The 16,902-nt window shown below is 37.6% G+C and overlaps 2 protein-coding genes across 3 annotated transcripts in view; one reads left to right on the top strand and one right to left on the bottom strand.

Annotated features, from left to right (window-relative positions):
• Positions 1-1,772: 1,772 nt before the first annotated feature.
• znf16l (zinc finger protein 16 like) lies at positions 1,773-8,084 on the bottom strand. Its single transcript, XM_062065001.1, has 3 exons — positions 7,235-8,084; positions 3,034-3,219; positions 1,773-2,952 (listed from the first exon to the last, which is right to left on the bottom strand). Exons 1-3 carry the CDS (start codon positions 7,953-7,955, stop codon positions 2,264-2,266), a joined length of 1,596 nt encoding a protein of 531 aa, XP_061920985.1. The 5' UTR covers positions 7,956-8,084; the 3' UTR covers positions 1,773-2,263.
• Positions 8,085-10,833: 2,749 nt separating this feature from the next.
• The window catches only part of LOC133661637 (SH3 domain and tetratricopeptide repeat-containing protein 1), a 23,171-nt gene continuing 17,102 nt past the window's right edge, over positions 10,834-16,902 (top strand). For both annotated transcript variants that reach the window (XM_062065000.1, XM_062064999.1), the window contains exons 1-5: positions 10,834-11,020; positions 11,703-11,768; positions 14,208-14,335; positions 16,687-16,792; positions 16,869-16,902. The exon at positions 16,869-16,902 is cut by the window's right edge and continues 98 nt beyond it. In XM_062065000.1, the coding sequence (XP_061920984.1) occupies positions 10,948-11,020; positions 11,703-11,768; positions 14,208-14,335; positions 16,687-16,792; positions 16,869-16,902 (407 nt within the window). In that variant the 5' untranslated portion in view covers positions 10,834-10,947. The remainder of the gene's footprint in view (positions 11,021-11,702; positions 11,769-14,207; positions 14,336-16,686; positions 16,793-16,868) is intronic.

The following is a 16,902-nucleotide window of genomic DNA, read 5'->3' as shown; positions in this document are numbered from 1 at the left end:
TGAGTTGCTCCACGCCAGGGCCTAATTCAACAAGATCTCAAATCAATGTCTTGTGCCTGCTGGGTTAAGTCCAAACTTTTGCCAAAGGGCCACATATGGAAAAATTGAAGGATATTGTTTATACATTTTATACATTAAAGATGCAAAAGCCAATTCAATGTAAGGTTGGGCTGGGACAAAACCTTGGCCCTTGACTTTTTGGTCCAGACTGGCCCACTACATTCCCAGTCGAAAAATCAGATTTTTTGGGGGGGAGGTTCACTTTACAAAGGGTTAGCAGGAGGAGAAGCGAGACATTGTAAAAAAAAAAAGAAAAAAAATATATATCCATGAATAAAACGGCTTTCCAATTATTCCATTATTGATTGGTCCACCGGGAAAACTCCCGGTACTCCCCTACTGAATGTACTGTAGATCAATGCTTGCTAAGCCAGGGGTGTCAAACGTATGGCCCACGGTTTAATCCGGCCCACAAGATGAGTTTACTAAATATAAAAGTGAGCTGCACTTTTTTTATGAAAGAAACTGCTGTTCTAAATGTGTCCACTGGATGTCGCAATAGCAATTCAAGTGTAACACATGTCACACATGACAGTGTTTAAAACACACGTCAAACTGTTTAAGATGACGTGTCAGCTGACTTCAAGGGCCCTCTGGATTGGCTGCCGCTACTCCAATCAGCGAGGTGCAAGCAATCAGCTGCTCCAGTTGTGGCTGGCGGCAGACTAATGATGTAGTGACACACAATACCTTCTTTAATTGAAAATTATTTACTCAACGGATAAAATAACAAAACGGTAAGATGCGAAGATTTAAGTCAACTTGACCATCAGCTTTGTAGTTAAAGTTCCGTGTAGTGCACGCAATTGGTTAATGGCATGATGTGCACTCTGAACTCCATTGTAAAAATGTGTTTCTACATTTGTTGTTTGTTGTATTTTATTTTGGTGGAGCCTATCTCAGCTGCATATGGCTTCGGGTAATATCTTAGAATAGGGCTCATTATTATCTGTATTAATTTTTATGTTTTTATTTGTTGGGGTCAGAAATTGTAATCACGTGTCAACTTAATACTTCTTTCAGCCATCATCTTTTATTATTGTTTTTTTTTATTTTTATATATTATATAATAATCGTTATGTAAAGCAGTTTATAGCACTATTTGTAGGTTTCATCTTTACAGTTTAACATTAGACATGAAAAAAACATGAAAACCGTCATTTGAATTTACATTTGATTCCACTCATTTAATGACTGATACTGCAATAATCAATGTTTCCTATTGGTTACACGCATTTAATATGAAAAATAAGTGAGTCCTCATGTCGACCAGAGAACAGATTGCTTTTCAGTACCATAAACTGACAGTATGCTACCTAAAACCCTCCAACGCTTACTTTTAAACAATTTGTGCTTTAAAAAAACACTTAATTTCTAACTTCTAAAAACATAATAACTTGGTACATTTAAAAACTAAGTTTCCTTGTGCCCGTAAAACATGTGTGATATGATATTTATGACAAATTTAACATATTACAAAACCCACAACAGGGTTTTATTATTGTGGACTGAAATAAGGGTGTGGAATGCTTGTCTCTTACAGAGGACTTTAAGAATACATTGCTGGGTCTCAGGAGGGTGAGAACTTGACCTTGTTGCATTTCACTCCCACTGAAATTAATTTGATAAACACTGGCAACATTCACAGGATTTTTTTTTTTTTAAAGTTGTCATTGGTCAGGATTCCTTTCAATTGTTTTTTTAAACGCTGAGACAATCGATCAATAACATCAGACATCAGTTGGGAATTTATTTGGCACCTTTTAAAAATGTGTTAGACTTTAAGCAGCCTATGAAACATCCAATAACTTATATCAATAGATGATGACTTGATTACATGTCTGCTGTAAACTAATATAGCACAAAGAATGGAAACCTGCCTGCATTACTTGTACAGTCCACACGAGGGCGCTACCATACCCAAAGGCTTCATATGACTTATTTTGGTCTTCTCTCATGTTTTCATGTGTTTGATTTTAATGCATATGTTCCCATTGTATGTGTCCTACAGCAGACAAAAAGAGGAGGCACCACAGTGTAGTGTTATTAAAGAAACAGGATGCTGGTAAGTCAATAAATTGTCCAAAAATGTTTACGTTCTGTGAGTTGATCGTATTAGTACATGGCCTATTTATCAATGTTTAATATTGTCTCTAATTAGAGTTCATATCAGCATTTGGACATCACATCTGTAAGGCAGGTGTCACTCTGCAGGCATGCATCGGTGGCTCTTGTAGGTGCCCAAGTGGCGAAAGCTGCGGCCACACTGCTGGCAGCAGTAGGGCGTGGCCCCGCTGTGTATCCTCTGGTGGGTGTATAGGTTACCCAGCTCTTTAAAGCGGCGGCCACACTGCGGGCAGGCATACGGACTCTCGCCAGTGTGAACGCGCTGATGTCTCTTAAGTCCGGAGAGGACAGAGAAGCCTTTGCCACACTGAGGACAAGGGAAGGGGCTCTGGTCGCCGCTGTGCACCAGCCTGTGGCTCTTTAAGCGGGCCGCGTGACGGAACCTCTCCCCGCAGTCTGGACACACAAAGGGCTTCTCTCCCGTGTGGATGCGCTGGTGCTGCCGAAGGTTCCCTAGGTAGTTAAAATGGCGTCCGCAGTCCCCGCACTCGTATCTGCCCTTGAGTTTAACCTCCTTGTTGGCGTCCGACGCAGCGTCCCTTATGTTCGCTGTCTGTCCTTTGCCAGATTCATCGTGTCCTGTCCCAACTCTGCTGCTGTCCTCTGCAGTGGGCGGAGCTCCGGCAATGCTCTGCAGGGCTTGGAGGGCTTGCACACCTGCTGTGTCCGAGTGTATCAGTTTAATATGCTCCTCCAGGAACGCTGAGTCAGGGCAGAAGGTTCCGCACAGAGAACATATGAAGGTGTGGTTGGGAAACTGCTGACCTGGAAACCAATTGGAAAAACAATCAAACACTGATTGTTATTGATTAAGGAGATCTTAATCTATTGATTTTTTTTGCCCACCTGTCTGAGGTCCGTCATTGTTGCCCTGCAGGGGATTCTCACCCTCGGCCTCCACAATGGAGAAATCAGCTGGCGGAACGTGTGAGAAGCGGGCCACCGTCTGTTCTAGTCTCGATGAGCCTTCATTGTCCTCTTCTACCTCGGTTCTGTCAGCTGAAGTATTCTCACACGCAGGCTGCTTTATTACTGGCAAGACAATGCGGGTATTATAGTAGATCTACGAATGGTGAAAAAAGCATGAATAATATCACCAATAAAAAGCCCTAAAATGCTATTAATGATGCTCTAAACCAGGGGTCTCAAACTTGAAGCCTATATTTTGTGGCCCTCTACTTAACTTGATAGTTTAGTGCAGTGTTTCAAAGCCATAGGGCGATTGGTACGATTAAAATCAAGAGTAAGATTACCAATTCAGTGTTACATTTGAGAGGGCCCTGGCCACTCAGTAGTGGAAAAGTTCCCGAGGTCAAAAAGGTTAAGAATCTCTGGTGTAGTGTTATTGCAGCCTGCACAGTGCACACCCAAGGCAGTTAATAGTTAATTATGTTGTGGCAATCTTGAATCCCACAAAAAAGAACTCTAACAACAAACCCTGGAAAATGTTATGGAATCACCAGACTTGGAGGATAGGATGTTCATCCAGTTTAATTTTGTAGGGGAAAAAAACTGATAACATCCATGACACAAAAATATAGTAATTTCTAATGGCAACTTTCTGGCCTTGAAAAAACACTAGAGACAAGAAAATAAAATGTGGTCGTCAGTAAAATTGTCATTTTTAGATCAAGCAGAGTGAAAAAAATATGGAATCACTCATTATGAAATCCCCAAAATTAAACAAACAAAAAAACACTACGAAACACCACTAGTACGTTGTTGCTTTTATAACAGCTTGCAGTCTCTGAGGCATGGACAGGACATGGAGTGACAAACAGAACTCTTCATCAATCTTGCTCCAACTTTGACTACGATTACACTGCAGGCCAAAGGGGCCCAAATCTGATTTTTTTTTAGATCTGATTTTTTCCAGCTGATTGTTTACACTACAAGTAAAATGTGATTTGTTTCAGACTCCAGTGTAAACGTGCACAGGCCTCAATGTCACTTGCATGTGCACTTCGATAAAGTGAAAACAAAGGAAGCTGACCGGGAGGAAGTCGCTACTACTACAAAATAAAATCAAAGTTGCAACACTGTTCACTAAAAACAACATCTAAATCAGTGGTTCTTAACCTGGGTTCGGTGAGTCGGCCTCAGGGGTTCGGCGGAGCCTCCACCACGGAGGTAAAGACACATCCGACTTATCGTGTAAATAAAAACTTCTCCCTATCGGCGTATTATGGATACCCCCAAACAATGTTCTCTCTAATTTTCCATCTGATTTGCAGGTTTTTTGATTGATTGATTGAAACTTTTACTAGTAGATTGCAAAGGAAGAGAATACATTATATGAAACAGTACAGTTTACACAGTACAGTACATATTCCGTACAATTGACCACTAAATGGTAACACCCGAATAAGTTTTTCAACTTGTTTAAGTCGGGGTCCACGTTAATCAATGTGTATAAGGTGTGTAATCCGTTGTGAGTTCATGCACTGTGTTGGTTTTGTTCTTTGAACAAGGTGATGTTCATGCACGGTTCATTTTGTGCACCAGTAAAAAAAACGTATGACTTTTTCTTGAATTTGAAAAAAACAAAACATTTTATTTTTCACTACAGAAGGGTTCGGTGAATGCGCATATGAAACTGGTGGGGTTCGGTACCTCCAACAAGGTTAAGAACCACTGATCTAAATGCAGAAAGTCACGGCAATGTGACTGAGATGCTGTCACTGAGAAGAAAAGGGGAAATCATGTTTTACTTGACACTTACCTCTATGGTGCCAGGCCAGCTAAGGACCAGCAGTAGCTGGCAGCAATGCCTCCTTCTCAGGTCATCTCTGTGCCTACCTCTTTGGCACGTGGCCACATCAAACTACGAAACAAACTCCAAAATACAGAGCCGAACAGTTTCTAAAGGACTTCTACGTGTCAGGTGATATGTTTCTTTTGCAAATTTGATGACTATTTGTCGTCCAAAAGCTATGTTAAAAACACCTTGCTACTACTGCCAATGCTAGGAAGTTGTGGACACGACCATCGACCTTCATTGGTAAGTTAATGGTAACTTGACAACTTCTAATAATATAGTTGGACCACCAGTGTTGAAATAAAAACTGATGCATCTTTGTGTGCATGGGCTTTGTTTTACCTGAAAGCATATAAACTCAAATGTATTGCAACATTTTTACAATGAATGTGTTTTTTCTTATTTACCGATACTTTTCTTATTTACTTATAATGTTAATAAAATGTTGAACTAATTCCTACTTTGTTTTTTTTTACTAAAGATCCTTTAAAACTGGCAGGTTAAAAACAATGGTGATATTAATCAAGATCAGATAATTAGATTTTTTCTCGAGGAGTAGGATCTGATTATCAGCTTTGAATATTCACAAATAAGAAAGCCATAATAATAAAAAATAATACAGCTAATAAAAATGGTAATATAAAATGCAATTTTCACATCTTTATTTACACAAATTACATATAGTATCAATAAGACTACCGATGAATAATGGTATCGATAAAGGAATATCGATAAAATCTTACTGTACATCCCTAGAAGATTACTACAATTTTGTGTCATGTCTGTTACCTGCTTTTTTTTAAATTAAACAACGGAATTATCATCCTCCAAATCTGTCTATTCCATTTTTTCAGGAGTTGTCCAATAACACAAAAATTACAGCACAACAAACACCAATATCAACTTCCTTTACAGATGTAGCTCTAGATCTGACCAATCTAATTCCAAGACTACATCTGACCAGTCTAAGTCTATGAGCATGAACTGATGATGCCTACTCGGATGAGAGGTGACACGCCTTCCAAGACAAACCAAACAGTCCAGTTGCGATCGATTGAATGCACTGAGAATTCAACGGCCATGATGACTGACAACATCAGACAACTTCCTTTAAAAGGGGACCTATGATGATTTTTATCTATATTCAAACACACTTTCTTGTGGTCTGTTGGATATGCTTGGTGTCAATTTTCCTCCACAGTCACATTTTTAAATCTACTTTGAGTTTGTCAGCAAACGGTAGGTGCGTGGAGGCGTTCCATTTATATTGCAAATGAAACCATGTCACACCCTCTCCAAAAGTATCATCATTTATCTTTTGAAAATGTATATCTTTAAGAGGAACATCGCTATTTTTTTTTAATCAGCCACAGTCAAAAATTAACTATATAGACAGTCACAAGATTAGGTGCACCTGCCCACTCTTAGATTGATACCGACCAGAATGCAAAAAACAGCATTTATCTCACTGCATGTCGTAAATCTGTGTTATTGTGCATATAATAATAATGGATTAAATTTGATATAGCACTTTTCAAAGTGCTTCACAGAGAACTGAGGACCCATTATCTCAACATTCACATTTGTCTGCCCATGGGGTAGATCAGGCGTGTCAAACGTACGGCCCGAGGGCCAGATCAGGCCCGCGAACAAGTTTTATCCGGCCCGCTGGATGAGTTTGCTAAGTATAAAAATTAACCCTGAAATGTTTTGAATGAAATAAAACAGCTGTTCTAAATGTGTCCACTGGATGTCGCAATTATTTGTATCTTTGTGGATGATGCTACATATGTACAAATTAAACCACGTGGTGTTAGTACATCAGTCAAGGAAAATGATCAAACTACATAGATAACATAATGTAATTTGATTTTGATGTATTTTTTTTATCTTGATAGATTGAAAATTAACACCAATGAGTTGACTGATGAACATTATCATATAATTTATTCGGAAAATATAAATAACGACAAATAAAGATAGAGTACTACTAACTGCAACATGTAAGTGTAAAAAAAAGAAAAAACAACATTATGATTTCTACAATTTCAGAATGTGCTTGTTCTATTTTTAAACAAAGAAAACAATCTGAAGTTGTCTTTATTTTTAAGTTATCAAGCTGTGATTTGGCAGTTGGGAGTAGATTTTTTTCCCCATGTGGCCCCCGTTCTAAAATGGGTTTGACACCCCTGGGGAAGACTGATGGAAGCGTGGCTGTCAATTTGCGCCTACAGCTCCTCAGACCCCCCCGCCCCCCACATTGTGTTTCGATGGTGACATGTTTTTTACCTTTCATGTCAGCGGAGTACTCCATGGGAGCCATCCACTCGTAGTCATAAATGCGCTTGCTGCTAGTGGGCAGCATGTTGAAGATGTCCTCCGCACTGGAGTCTGCGTGCCCAGGCCCGGAGGCAGCCAGCGCGCTGTCCGGCCACAGGTTGAGGGGCTGCGGCTCTTCCTCCGAGCGAGCCCCCCTGTCATCGCTTTCTTGACCGCTCTGCTCCCCGTCCATCTCTGCGCCCCCTCTGGAGTTCTTGTCCTTCATCAGGTAGTCACAAATGGCGTCAATGTTTTCTTTCTTCACCCCTGGCAGGGCGGACTTGGCTCTCTTGGGGTCGGCGTTAGGCAGCTTGGAAGGCGCCTCGGACCTCTTACAGGCAGCAGCCTCCGCCTCCACACCCGCTCCTCCGAGCTCCTTGCTGTCCCTGTGCACGCCGCTCAGCCTCGCCTTTAACACCGCGATCTCCTCCGTTTTCTCCCGCAGCTCCATTTTGAGCACCCTTATCCTAATGCTGACCATTTGGCGGATCTCGGCGAGCGCAGTCTCCAGCACCACGCTGATGTTCCTGCCCAGGTGCTCGCTGATGTCGCTGACCGAACACAGCAACTCCTCGTCGGGCTCCACGGCCAGGAAATCGCCGTCTGTCAACCCGGTATGCTCCATGAAAGCACCCTGGAGCCGTGGGGACAGGTTAGTGTCCGAGAAACTGGGGTTTCTTTTGCGACTCATCGATGATTTAACGCGAATAATCGTCTGTTGACAGCAGAGTTTTAAGCTAGCAAGCTAATGTTATCCTGATGCTCCAGGGTTGCTAGCAAAGTTAGCGTGGGTGATCACATCAGGTACTGAACTTCAAAATAAAAGCAGCCAATTCTACGTTTATTTTGAAAGCGGAAAGCGGAAGCTCGTCGTTATTAGACGTTCAAGTCACTGTGAACACCGTGTTTTTACAGTTTTTTTTCCAATTGCTTACAAACTAATTTTTTAAATTTTCACACAGTAAACAAAAGTCTACACACAGTAAGCAAAACCACTGTACAGATTTGCCTAATATAAGGCATAGACTGCTTCACAGCGCAATATTACACTCAATGCTTTACACACACCTTCCCATCTTGCACACATAATGATTGTGATACACTCGTCTTCACATTTTGCACACAGATAACGATTATGATACACACATTTTTCACACACACACTGGGATTGTGATACATCTTTACATCTCTACATCTTTAGCTCCAGATTTTTTTTTAAACCATTTCATTTGTCTCAGATTTTAATTTGTACTGCATGTCATTATTGACTGTGATATGTTACTTTACCCGACTGCGGTAAAAAAAATAAAAAAAAAATAAATATATATATATATATATATATATATATATATATATATATATATATATATATATATATATATATATATATATATATATATATATTTGCAGTTTGCAGCATCATGGTTTAGATTACAGAATATTTGTACTTTCTTTTTAGGTCCTTACGTATAGGCCCACTTCAAAGTAAACAATGACGATTGCTATGGATTTGCCAATATATTTTGTCAAGTTAAGTAATCTTTCATCACATAAGCTAAAAATGCCCCAATCATGTGATTTCTAATGTAAAATTGTTTTTTTTTTACAAATGTGTTTTGTATTCATCATTGTTCTGGGTAACTCACTCCAATAGTGTCTTATCATTTGAAGTCTGTGTGAGTGAGATGAAAATAAAGCTGCATTTTTTTACAAATGCTTGCTTTATTTTGATGAATGGGCATATGTTTTGAACAAAGTGTGTCATTTTGCAAATAATCTAGGAATTAAGAAAATTGAACGTGGTGTTCGGAAAAGTGTGTATATCTTTTGAAAAAAGACACACCGTTAGTAAAATTGTGTGTAAGTAAATGGAAAAAAATTGTAACAGCATAAAAAGGAGACACATTGATGTTACCTGCACCTTATGCAACATGCATCCAGGGACTGTTTACCACCTGTTATGGACGTGTGAAAGCACTCGATCACTATGGCAGGGCATCTGTCCTTTCATCCTGGACAATATTCATGACAAATTTGTGCTTTGTTTTAAAGATTTGCTATTTGGATTTACACTGTATGAAAAAAAAATAGAAAATGAATTTTACTTTTGCAACCTCATTATACTATTGGCTAAGTATTATATTCACAAATGTAAGTTTTTTAATACCCAACCTGTTTTTTGTGCCTTTAAAAAAAGAATTAGAACTGTACTTTAAAACACTCTCTACCCCTAACAACCAAAAAGATGTGAAAACTATGATGCTGTGCTCCAAATTTGGATTATTTACAGAACTTGTGTGAGCCTATGGCTTTACATTTTATTACATATATATACAGTATATATATATATATATATATATATATATATATATATATATATATATATATATATATATATATATATATATATATATATATATATATATATATATATATATATATATATATATATATATATATATATTGCATTCTATTTTAGTTACTTTATTGAGTTTACAACCCCCTGGTGCTGTTTTGTACTGTTTTTGTACTGTTTCTGTACTTTTTTTGTGTGTAAATGTTGCATATTATAAATAAAGGTTTATTAAAATGAAATTTTAAAAAAAAGCATAAAAAGGAGACGTGGACGATATTACTAATTATGGTATCGGTGTGACACCAAGTAAAGACTGGGTCATCGTGACTAATACTGATACCATTAGTGAATTAATTTGGGATGGACATAATTAGAATTAGAATAAAAAAGTTTTTACCAACACATTTATTTGTAAACAATTCGGCAATATTCATTACAACAATACATAATAATGTAGCAATGGCAACAAACTAATGGAATTATTCCCTTTAATTATTTACAATTATTTCAGCAAAATAAAGCCAATAGTGCAAAACTCTCTGCTCTTATTCATTTATTCTTCTTTTCATTGTCTTTATTCCTATTCTTTATTTCTAAGGGTAGTGTGGCTGCCAAGCTGGGCATTTTTCCCCCAAAGCCGTACCCTGATGCTAATCATGTCCACGATATTTAAATCAATCCGCCCACCTACAGTAAAAAGTTCAATTCAAGTCAAATCCATTAATACAATATTCATTAAATTGCCAAAGCAGTCATTTTAATAAACAGCACATTTTTAGACTATATATTACAAGGCTGTCTAGGTTGGTGTGTAGTGATTCCATCGAATGTATGAGTTTCACATTTTGAATTGAACTTTTAAAATAAACGAACTTTTCAAATATATTGTAAAAAGTAACTGTCAATGAAAGTACTGTACTGTTAGACTTTAAAAGACCAATCTAAACTTCCTGGAGTGAACCAAACTGTTGTTTCAGAGCTAGTGAACTTGGTTGAAGGTAACTTTTTTACAAGCAATAAAAAGAACATTTAGGCCTCCAATCGAGATGCCTTGACTGGACTTTAGTGCTGTGACCTTTTTCCATGTGATTCTACTCTGACTTGCTGGTATAAATTCCAGCTCACAGAGGAACTGAGTAGAGGAAAGGAAGTGCTGAGTGTGTTCCTGGGGTGGCTCATACACATAATGACACAAACAGTGCATACAAAGTGAGAGAAAGTCCTCTGCGGGAGCTTCGATAAACCAAACATAGGCGTCTTACCCCATTGATATTTTTGGAAAGGGCTTTATTTGTTCACCAAGTGATGATTAACCTGCAAATGGTAGATGTTTGAAAGAAAAGGACTGAGCAAGCAATTTTCTTCCATGATGGAGCAAAGTAGACGGCACAGCAGACTAGGTAGGTAGGACTTTAAAAGGTACTTTTGTTTTCGTTATCTTATTAAAAACAGTGCAACATGTATTTAACAGTGTTGAGTTGTTGAGTTGAGTTTATGTTTATTTGGAACATGCATGCATACAACATGATACATCACAATTTCCAGTTTCTCAATTCAACATGTTGGAAAAGGAGTAGGAAGAAGCAGGGCTTATTTAATCTTACCCCTTTTCCTTTACATAGCAGTTGCTAAAACTTTTGTTCACTTCCTGTTCTCAATTTATATATCCATAACTAATAAAATTAAAAATAAATAATTAATTATGAGTGAAGTAAGTTATATTTCATATGGTGAGATGAATACGATTATCTAGAAAATGAATGGATGGTTGAAATAAATTCAGAATGTTTATCATGGTTCTTCTTCTTTGTACTTTGTAAACACTTTTAAGTTTGAAGTTTCTTGAAGTGGATCATATTAGTAATTGTTTTTTATTTCTTTGGTTAATCCATTCCATAATTTCATTCCACATACTGATATACTGAAGGTCTTAAGTGTTGTACGTACGTACAAATGTTTGAAGATTATATTTCTCAAATATTGCTGTCATTTTCAGGCAGTAATATGCTTTCTAAGTTATTGAAACCAACAGTGTGTTATTTGTTGGTGTTTATTCCATCTTTGTTAATGTGTCTTTTATAGTTGGTGGTGCTTTCTGCAGAGATGCTGCCAGTGCGAAGGGAACACCTGAGGACAACCTTCCAGCAGGTAGCTTTATGCCACACATGCACATACCTGTACGTGACCTGCTCATTAAAACAGAAATATGACCCGTGCCGTAGTCATGTGAGTCCATTTAAAGTGTATCCTCTCAAGCCACTGATTAATTTTTAAGTCTGTATCGACTTATTGACTGCTTGGTATTTTGAACAAACCAACTTTGTTATATAATTTTGTATGTGACATTGTAGCTGTTGTTTGTCATGGATGATATTTTAGTCATGGACAGGCGGATTGAGACAGATGCTGATAGTATCAATATCAATGTTACCATCAGATTGATTCTAGCGTGATGAGATTGATGTTTTTCAGTAGTTTTTTTTTACCTGTTTTTGTTGTTGTATTGTTCATATTGTTGCACAGTTATATTTATGTATTGTTATTAAGTAACAAATTAACTTTTGTGATTAATCACAAAAATGTATTGTTCTAATTATTTCACTTCTAAATACATTAGATGGGGCTTAAGCTAAAACTGTTGGCATATTTTGAACAAATAAATTATGTGCATTCAAGTAAAACATAAATATAAATATTCCTCCTTGCAATAAAATTGCATTTGTGTCCAAATGTTGCGGTGTTTTTTTTTTTTAATCAATTTTTTAATTAAGCAAGTGAGTAACACGAATAATATAAATTGAAAAGTGTGATTAAATAAATAAATAAATAATCGTTTGACAGCACTAATTAATTATATTACGTACACACTCAGGGCAGAGCAAAAAAGCAAAGAACTTGAATTAGAGCCAATAGTGTTTTTGTTGCTTTTGTTTACTAATTTTGACTTTTTCAAACAGTTATATGTTAAAAAAAGGAATGATTGTAATTGTTTTTGATTCTGGTGCATTGTCTCATGTTGTTGTATTTATATTGGTAATTGTTTACTAGTAACTTTGTTGATAGTACATTTTATATTTGACTTAAAGGGGACCTATTATGCAAAACCATTTTTTCTTACCTATTGGTAACTGTTTTTGTGTATTTGGGACGTGCATAAGTCCCAAATCTTCGAAATCAAACCTTGGAGGCATGGCAGACATATCTATAAAACAACATTGCCTTTCTTCATATTTGCTCCGAACGAAACGTTTGGAATTTGCCCAATTTGTGAAGTTTCTCCCAATTGTGACACCAGCGGATGTTTCCATATATGGTAAAGTTTTACCCGAAGAGCTTTGCGCAGTCCGCCATTGTAGTCCAACAGTGTAGTCAATAAGCTCCTTCTTTTTTTCCATCCACTTGTTGTGGGGCAGTGGGCTTATTTACTTGGCTCCTCTTTAACAGCGTCTTCTCCCCGTCATCCATGTTGTAGTTTTTAGCGCTTCCATATCGAGTCTACTGATAGATATAAGTTAGAACCATACGCTACTTTGTATTACAAATGGCAACAGTGGAGGATACATGTGCATGTACGAGCCAGTCTGCCCCACAACAACAGGATAGAGACTCTCTCTAGGTCGTCCTCAGACGAGCCTTCCATCGTTGCTTCCAGTCATCCCGATTCTCCATACATTTGGCCAGTTCCTTGGTACTCTGAGCTCCTGCATCCTTCTTGAGTATGTCCACGTATGTTAGTGTGGGACGTCCTCTTGACCGATGCCCATGTGTTGGTTCCCACAGTACCAATTTGCTGGCTGGCAGCTCCTGATGCCTTTGGCAGTGCCCTGCTAGTCTCATTCTCCTTACAGCAATCTTCTCGCTCACCCTTGGTATTCCCCTGTAGAGGACTCTGTTGGTTACGTGCGCACTCTTGTTGATGTTAAGCACTGCACGCAGCATCCTGGTGTAGCAACCATCCAGAGACCTCTCCAGGGTTGGCTTCAGGGTCCAGCATTCGCTGCCATAGAGGAGACAAAGAAGGATTTTATGGACTACAACATCAGACTACAATGGCGGACTTGCACAAAGTACTTTGGGAAATCGCCACCATATTTGGATAATCCGCTGACTTCACACCTGGGTAAAAAACACAATTGGGGCAGTTTCCAAACGGCTCGTTCAGAAGAAGTAAGAAGGAAGGCAAGATTGTTTTACAAATAGCTCTGCCATCCCTCCATGGTTTGATTTAAAGTTTTCTGAAATTATGCAGATCCCAAATACACAAAAACATATATCAATAGGTAAGAAAAGATGGTTTTAAATAGTTGTACCCCTTTAAGTTTTTGTGTCCTGTGTCTAATTCTGATTTTAACACATTTGAATCACAAACTCATTTAAGGATCTTGGAAATTTCAAGTATAACGGTATCGGTATTGGCCTTACTGACCCTTTTAATATATACTTAGTATTGACTCAATACTCAGTATTGCCCACCCCTAGTTCTTGTACTTTATTCATGGTGGTGCAGTTATTTAAAGGCGTGACATAACATTCAGTACCATGAGAATGTTGAGGATTCCTTCATTGAGTACGTTTTGTTTTGCTCAGCTTTGCCTGTGCGTCTGGACGTGGTCACTGGTCCTGAGCGTCTTCCTGCAGTCGAGGAGTCGCAAGAACTGCGGGGGAGACTTCGCCTTCTGCAGACTGACAGCACCAAGCTCAACTCTCTTTTCACGGTGCAGGACGCACACACACTCACGTACACACTCACTCCAAAATTTACAAGAACATATGCTCACGTGACCTATTTAAAATAACACTGACATACGTTTGGGCTATGCTTGCGCTAGTTTGTTTTGTAAAAATGACTGTTTGTGCTGTTAAGGTTTTAAAGTAATTCTAAAATAAATGTTCTGAGCAGTGATGTCACCCGACTGCCCCACCTTGTCCAACATTTGTGCTGTTTTGTCTCAAAAACATTTGCACTATTACAGGAAACTGCACTTTTTTGGAATTTTGCCAATCATTCACAATCCCTCTAAAAGACAAGAACGCATATGTTTTTGTTTTTATTTTTTATTTATTCTAATCTGTAATATACGGCAAGTACAATGAAGCTAATGGGAATAATCTCTCTCGCCCTTTAAGCGCTCTAAAAACACTCAAAAACCGCCAACAATAGTCCATTTAATTTTACATGTTTTGACATGCTTATTAACCAACCGAGTATAAACTACTTTTAGCGGTGTATAAATCACAGAGCGGTTACTAGTTTATGCAGCTATTGACATACTGAGCTGTTGCTGCTGCTGCATCGCCTCTGAGTTGGTTGATTTTAGATTATAAATCTTGCCTCTCACTTGGAAAGTAAAATGGTGTGGCCATAAACCGAGACGTTGGTCAACTTTGACATTCAACTTAGCCCCAGAGATGGCGAGAAAGATATATATATATATATATATATATATATATATATATATATATATATATATATATATATATATATATATATATATATATATATATATATATATATATATATATATAAAAAGGCTTCTTTGCGCCCACCTTTTTTTTTGTGATTATTTCTTCATTAAAACGGGAAGATATAAACAACCCATCAGTTGGCATCCTAGTGAGAGCAGACATTGTACACTAAGTGATTGTTTTATTATGTTCGTATTTCTCGTTTAGTACTTAGCAATAGTGCTACTTGCTGAATAAATATTTGCCAACTTTAAAAAAAAAAAAAACTTCTTCACATTGTCGTTATGGGGTTTTGTCTGTAGAATTTTAAGTACCTACAAAAATTATTTTATTCCATTTTGGAATAAGGCTGTAACATAGCAAAAAGTGAAGCGCTGTGAATACTTTCCAGATGCATTGTATCTTATATACGTACAGCGTGTATATAAAACGTTGATGGCGGTTTTTTGGATGTTTTTTTTAAAGCACTATATAGGCGGAATAGAGCAAATCCCAATAACTCCATTGTTAGCTGACACTTGCTGGCGTTTAGTTACGAGTTTGAATGCATAAAAAAAAGAAAAACATATGTGTGCTTGTCTCACGTAATGATTGTGAATGTTAGGCAAAATTCCAAAAAAAGTGAAGTTTTATGTTATTAACGTTTTATTTACATACTTGTCCAAATCCCTCTAAAATGGTCCCAGTTGTTTGGTCACGTTTGTGCTGTCAAAAAAACATTTCTCCCGTTATTGTTTTGTTATTATTCACATACAGCCCCTCAATAATTGACAGGAATGGATGGTAATCTAGTGGGGGAAATGCATGTGATCCCCTTCTGATTTTGTATGTTTGCCCCTTACAGAGGTATGAACATTTAGGATAATCATGGTCCTTTTGTTACAACAGACAAAACAGAATGGTTAAAAAGCAAAAACTAAAGTTAGAAAAATAATTTGTATTTGATTAAAGAAAATATGTTTTTGACCCCCTACCGATTAGCAATCATTTACACCCAAACAGACGGGTTATTTGTCCATGCAGCTCACAAATTAGTACTCCTGATCCTAACTCGTTATGTGCACAAATTATTGTATGTGCTGAAAAAGTCCTTATACACATGCTATCTTTAGATTTAAAAAAAAAAAACTAAAATAAATAAACCCACTGTTAATACGCCCACTATTTTGCATGTTTTGTGTTTCTTATGCTTCACTGATAAGAGTTTTCTGGCGGGCGTTGTGGCATCCTATTCTGTTTGGCGATCCTTGAACACACCGTAAAAAAAACCTCTATGTTAAATCCCTCTGAGTAAATATCGATCCCTGCTGATTGTAGGTTAAATGTGCACAATTTAATAGGTTAGTTACTTAGGTACAAATGTATTTGTACAAGTTTCGATTGGGGAATTTTGTTTCTGACGTTAATGTCTCTTGTATTAATATTAGCATTTAAGCTAGCGAGTTAGCGCCAGTTTGTCAAAGTGCGGTTATCAATCACGGTTTTTCAATAATTTTTTAATTTAAATGGTAATACTAACCATTGAGAGTTATACCACGGTTACCATTATTATAGTTTATCGTTCCATCCCTAATATATTTAAATCTGTTGTGTCCAATAGGAGTTGTCTGCTCATGTGGTCTCCATTGACAGCGAGGACAAAGTGATTTTTGTGACTTTCCAGACGTTGGAGGAAGTGTGGAAGTTCACCACATATCACACGCACGGTAGGTTGGGAATTGTCTTTACATGACTTTACGTGCATCTACTGCAGCTGTTGTCATATTGTCATCTTTTTCAAAGGTCTGCTGGGTCACTGCATGGAAAATCTGTTATT

Source organism: Entelurus aequoreus, linkage group LG12 (genome assembly GCF_033978785.1).
Source record: "Entelurus aequoreus isolate RoL-2023_Sb linkage group LG12, RoL_Eaeq_v1.1, whole genome shotgun sequence".
In the NCBI taxonomy this organism is placed as follows: domain Eukaryota; kingdom Metazoa; phylum Chordata; class Actinopteri; order Syngnathiformes; family Syngnathidae; genus Entelurus; species Entelurus aequoreus.
This window is presented reverse-complemented; position numbering and strand designations above follow the sequence as displayed.

Coding starts and splice junctions, on each gene's coding strand:
- znf16l (XM_062065001.1), bottom strand. CDS start 7,955: ATGAGTCGCAAAAGAAACCCCAGTTTCTCGGACACTAACCTGTCCCCA. Junction 3,220..7,234: donor GTACTCCGCTGACATGAAAG/GTAAAAAACATG, acceptor TTGTCTTGCCAG/TAATAAAGCAGCCTGCGTGT. Junction 2,953..3,033: donor CAATGACGGACCTCAGACAG/GTGGGCAAAAAA, acceptor ATTGGTTTCCAG/GTCAGCAGTTTCCCAACCAC.